The 5872-nt window shown below is 34.1% G+C and overlaps 1 protein-coding gene across 1 annotated transcript; it reads left to right on the top strand.

Moving 5' to 3' along the window:
- Positions 1-3929: 3929 nt before the first annotated feature.
- LOC124542504 lies at positions 3930-5619 on the top strand. Its single transcript, XM_047120445.1, has 3 exons — positions 3930-4518; positions 5183-5346; positions 5557-5619. Exons 1-3 carry the CDS (start codon positions 3930-3932, stop codon positions 5617-5619), a joined length of 816 nt encoding a protein of 271 aa, XP_046976401.1.
- The last annotated feature ends 253 nt before the right edge of the window (positions 5620-5872 follow it).

The following is a 5872-nucleotide window of genomic DNA, read 5'->3' as shown; positions in this document are numbered from 1 at the left end:
AAAATGTGCTGTCTAAATAACTTGTCATCTCTTCGAAGGCTTCTGTTTATTTCCTTACTTATTTGTGTGATTTTCGTACGTATGAGTTGCGTTCTTTTCAAACTGTATAGTTCCTTACGTTCTCTTAATAAATTAAAGGTTGTTCTGCTGATCTTATGTTTAGGTATTTTTTCTGTTTTTGGCAATTCTTGCATCAATTTCTTTACATTTAACATAACGTTATTGTATTGGTGTTGGACTTCTGATGATTCACTTATGGTTTTCATTAATTTCTTTTGCCAATATTCAGCAGTTTCACTGGAACAAATTTGTAGTTTATTTGTAAGGTGGTTGTTGGTTTTAATAAATTTCCTGTAATTTTTAATGTTTACATTTAAAACACATCTTATCATACGATGATCTGTTTCGAAGTTTAATTTACTTATTATATCAAAGTTTTGCATTTGTTTTGGCCTGTTTGTTAGTATGTAATCTATTTCATTATAAAAAAGACTATTTGGTGATCGCCATGTCCATTTTTGTGAGGTTTTCTATTAAACATGCTGTTTACTATTTTGAAGTTTTTTTCCAGTGCATACTCTGCTAACTTTTGGCCTCGATCATTTCTTTTTCCTGACGAGTAGTTTCCTAAGATTCCTTCTTTACCCTGTTGTCTTTTCCCAATTTTGGCATTAAAATCGCCTATTAAAATTATATTTGTTGTGCTTGCTGAATTGATGGCTTCATCCATTGAATTATAAAAAGAATCTAGTTCTTCTTCACTGCAACTCTCCGTAGGGGCATATACTTGAATGATGATCCAAGTACTGCCCTTATTTAATTTTATTTCGAGGGCTATTACTCGTTCTGAGTAGGTCTTCAAACTTTGAATGTTATTTTTAAAGATTTTTTAATTAAAAAACCAACGCCGTTCCTTCCTTTGTCACTATAGGAGTGGTATAAGATAAATGTTTCGTATTCTTCTATTAACCCATATCATCCCAAGCATACTTAAATTACTTCGATCTGGATGAAACTAACAGCACATCACCATTTTACAGTTTTTATTATTAATAAGATAATAAAAAAAATTTCAACATCAAATTTTTAAGTTTCAGTACCGTTCCAAGAATGGAACAGAAACAGAACATGGAAGATATGCCACTGGTAAAAAAAGTAGCTTTTATGTATGAAATGTTAGAAAATAAAGTCAATGGGTTGATTATTACTTATTATTAAGGATAAGGCAGCTCACATTATAGGCTATTTGAAAAGATAGAATTTAAATTTTAGTTAAAATTTACTTAGAATGAAAAGCAGGTGAACATTTTTGGTGCAAAGCAACGTTACATTTTTCACACTTCATAGTACTATTTTTATGGCACATCCCACAGCGGCTTTGTTTATAATTTTTAACTATATGATGGGTCTTACCATCTAATCTAATACTATCAGGAACTCGTTTTATAACTGCAAGAGAAGATCTAGGTACCGGATTGGCAGCTGAGACATATGTGCTAGGTACTGCTTTTGTCATAAGGTAAGTTTTCACAATATATCGCGTAAAAGATAAAAAGTCGTAAGAATCATTTTGTGCCAGTGGAGATATTTTATACAATTGAAATGCATTATTGATACAGACGTTAAGTGGGAACATTAGTAACTGCCAGTACCATCTCTTGAGGCGTATAGAAATTCGATAACATCCCACATTTTGGTCAAGTCTATCGACCCCTCCCATATATCTGTTATAATTCACAATACATCATGGTTGATCAACATCCTTTTTTTGCTTATCACAATAACGTTTGACTTTTCCGATAGGCACTACACCGCATTGTGTTGACGCAATTGTAACAATATTATTATCGTTGTAACGAACAAGCGTAATGTCAGATAAAGTATATGTGCACTGATTGTAAGATCCTCTTGCCATCTTCTTCATGTCTTTTAAATCTTTCAGAGGTGCTTTTTCTACTCTGATTGCTCTTATTGTTCCCGTCGCATCGTGCCCTAATTTCTTTTTTTCGTCCAACAGCGGTAAAGAAGTAAAATAGTTGTCCATATAAAAACTGTAAGATCCAGGGGGCAGTTTCGATATAAGATCTAGGACTACTGAAGCACCAACGCCTAGTTCTGGGTGGGTATTTCTTGTGCTAGCTCCTTGATACAGCTCTCCATAAATCAGATAACCAAGACGAGTGCAAATGGACCAGTTTTTATACCCAAATCTAATAGGTTTACCATGGATATGTTGTTTGGCTCCATGCTTACCAAAATATGGAATCATGGACTCATCTATGTTCAAATTTCTATCGCCGGGATAGTATTTTAGCCATTTTTGATTACATAAATTCGACGCCATTTTTGATTACATAATACGTTGTGGAAATGCAAATTTATCACGGAAGTGCAAATTTATCACGTGGATTCAGATTATTATTGTCCGCGACATGAAAATACCGCAACAACTCTTCAAATCTATTTCGAGACATGGCAGAAGCTACACCTGGAAAATTGCAATCAATACTTTGCTCCCAGTACATCCGGTATCTTGCAACAGGACAATAGCCTGATAACAAAAGAATACCAATAAAACGTTTTATTTCTTCGGTGGTAACTCGAAAATTGTGATTTCCCTTCGGAATCGCGTTTTTTTGAGTTTCAAAGCAAATAAGCTCAAAAAGATCCTCATCAATGAAAAGTTCAAAAAACTGAATAGGATTGTCAAGATCCTCTAGAAAATTAGGAGGCTCTGAAACTTTGTCCGGCTTTTCAGGAATATCTTTGTGACTCCATTGTCTTGCGACTAGGCACCTTTTTTTTGATGAAGGAGGTATCACCGCTGATGTGCTAGGTATTGGTTCAGCGGATTCTCCCTCGCGTAATTCCCTGGAGACATCTTCTATTGCAGTTATTCCTACCTGGGTATTAACCGATGCTCTTACTTCGGCTTCCGCCAACAACTGATGTTTAGATAAATTATTTACATTTACAGACTCCTCATCACCACTTTCTTCATCACTTTTATCATAATTTTCCGGGGGAGTTATATATACATCATCTCTTCTAATAACGTAATAATATCATTAACAGATAATCTAAAACAAGAGAATGGAAATAATTGAATAAATGTAGTTCCACTAGTGGAACGGTACAATCTAGTTATGCAACCAGTACCACGAAGAATATTCACGGTAAAAACCTAAAAATTTCATTGTTGCATTCTAGCGTTGGTTGGTCGTTGTACTGGGAAACATAACAATGTAAATGAATTCCTGGAATGTAAGATTTTAGTTAAGACAGTGGGAAACATGTATTTCAATAATCAATTAAACTGAGCATCCAAATCTGTTCAGACGTGTTTAATTCAATCCTCAATTATTTTAAATATATATTTTTTACTTTTTAAAAATATCTTTTTGCCTCTTCGTAAACTTGACTGGCGCTGCGGACAGGATCGTCGTAATTATAGCGCATTCGCGTAAATATTCGGGTATCTAAATTTACCGCTTATCGCGATTTTCCGGCGCGGACGGCGATCCATCGAACAAATAAATTCGTCAAGTGGTTGGAGCGATGCTGATGGCGTTGGCTGGTTGGTGAGTAAGCCTTTTCACCTTCCTTACCTATTTCATGCCTATTCAAATTGTAGAGTTTTGTTATCTAGAGATTGGAACTCTCTCTTTTTAACTGTTATCTGGTTTTCATATAAAATTTGTGAAATCAGAATTTTGTTATACGTATCATATTTGTATTTTATCTCTCGCATGAATTTTTGTGAATAATATTAAGTAAAATTCAAAAATAATATTAAGTAAATAAAAAAATATTAATTATTAATAATATTAATAATTATACATTTAGATATAATATAACATTGTATTAGTGTAAAAGGTAATTATAGTGATTTTTATTTTATTAAATAAACCGCGATATTCATAACTAAAATGTCTACTAACGAACATCTGGAGCAAATAGTTCTCATCCCAACTGAAATTCTTCAATTAATCCCACTTTTTGGCGGAGATAAACGTCAATTAAATCTTATTATTAGACAGTGCGAATACGTTATTAATAAATATGTAGGGGGTCCGACACAAAATATGTATGTTATGCATTCCATAATGAGCCGACTTAAAGACAATGCGGCGGCCCTTATCAGTGAACGCGAGGATATAACGACATGGGACGAATTTAAGGAATTATTAACGTTACACTTTGGGGATCCGCGTAGTGAGGAATGCATTGCTATCGAACTTGAATCCATGAAAATTAGGCAAGGTGAATCGTATTTAGAATTTTGCAATAGAGTACAGTCTGTTCGTTCAGTTTTAATTTCGAAAGTGAATTTAATTACGGATTCTAATCTTAAGCAGAGTAAAATTATTATCTATAATAACACTTCGCTAAATGTTTTCCTGTACAATTTACCGGAAAATGTGGTTAGTGTAGTTCGGTTAAAATCACCGCGTAGTCTAGAAGAAGCCTTAAGCGTTGTTATGGAAGAGGTTAATTTTTACGACCAATATACCGCACGTAAGAGAATGAATAATAAATCGAATATCATGAAAACGAACAAAAAGCTATAATCTTAAAATACCATGACGCAAAAACTTGCCATAGAGGAATAAAAGAAACAATGTTAAGGATAAAGATAAATTTCTATTGGGATAAGATGCAGGAGACGATTTCAGCAGTTTTGAATGGATGTGAAGCATGCAATAAAATGAAATACGATAGGAAACCCATTAAACCTACATTTCAATTAACGCAAACACAGAGTGCCCCCTTTCAGGAAGTTTTCATAGATTTATTCAATATAGAAAATAGGTATTATTTGACGATAGTTGATGCATTTAGTAAACTCGCACAAGCCATAGAAGTTAGCAATAGATCGACACCCGAAGTTGTTAGAGCCTTAATAAAGTATCTTTCTATGTATGGAGTACCCACGAAAATAAGCTGCGACCCTGGTTTGGAATTCAATAACGAAATAATAAAAGAAATGACCGCTATGTATAAAATTCAGTTACACATCACTACTGCTAATTATCCGAATTCGACGGGTATAGTAGAGCGATTTCATTCCACAATTATAGAAATATATCGTTTGGCTAGGTATGAGCAAAGTGCACAGATGCAGCATCTGTTATGACGTACCCTATTATGGCATATAACAATTCTATTCATACAGCCACAGGTCTAACACCTTTTGAGGTCGTATTCGGCCACACGGATTCCAATCAAATATTTAGTGCGGATTTTGATAAAGCATACACACAGCAGATATTAAAGGATCACGCGAAACGAACAAAATATCTATATCAATATTTGACTAGTAAAATGTTAGAACAAATGGAAAAGGTAAGGGATAAAAAAGGCGGAGAGAGTAACGTTAATTTCGAAGAAGGGCAGGTTATTTTTACAAAAGACGTTAACACTAGAAAAAGTAAAGATAAGCCTCGCTATCAGAAAGCAAATGTTTGAGGACAAACAGAGCGTAATATAGTCCCTGTTACAGTAGGACACAGGCAAACTAAAGTGCCTACTAAAAATGTTAAACGTCCTCCACAGGTGCAGTCTGACAATACTGACCTTGGTAGTCCAAAACCAGGACCTTCAAGTTCAAAAGATTGAACCAAATCCGGGATTGCTTCCGAATAATATAGGACAAGCTTATAAACAAGAAGATAAATGGACAGTTATAAAGGTATTAGATTTAAGCAGAATATATTTAACACTAGATTTCAACTTGAATTTTTAGGCTTAAGGAAACAAGTAGAGTATTTACGTAGTATAACGATAGACAAGCTACGACAACTATTGCCCGCTGTGAGAGTAAAAAGAGGTTTACTAAATCCCTTAGGATCGACAATTAAATTGATAACTG

Source organism: Vanessa cardui, chromosome W, assembly GCF_905220365.1.
Source record: "Vanessa cardui chromosome W, ilVanCard2.1, whole genome shotgun sequence".
NCBI classification, from domain to species: domain Eukaryota; kingdom Metazoa; phylum Arthropoda; class Insecta; order Lepidoptera; family Nymphalidae; genus Vanessa; species Vanessa cardui.
Note: the sequence above shows the minus strand (reverse complement) of the source record. Positions and strands in the feature narration are given on the sequence as shown.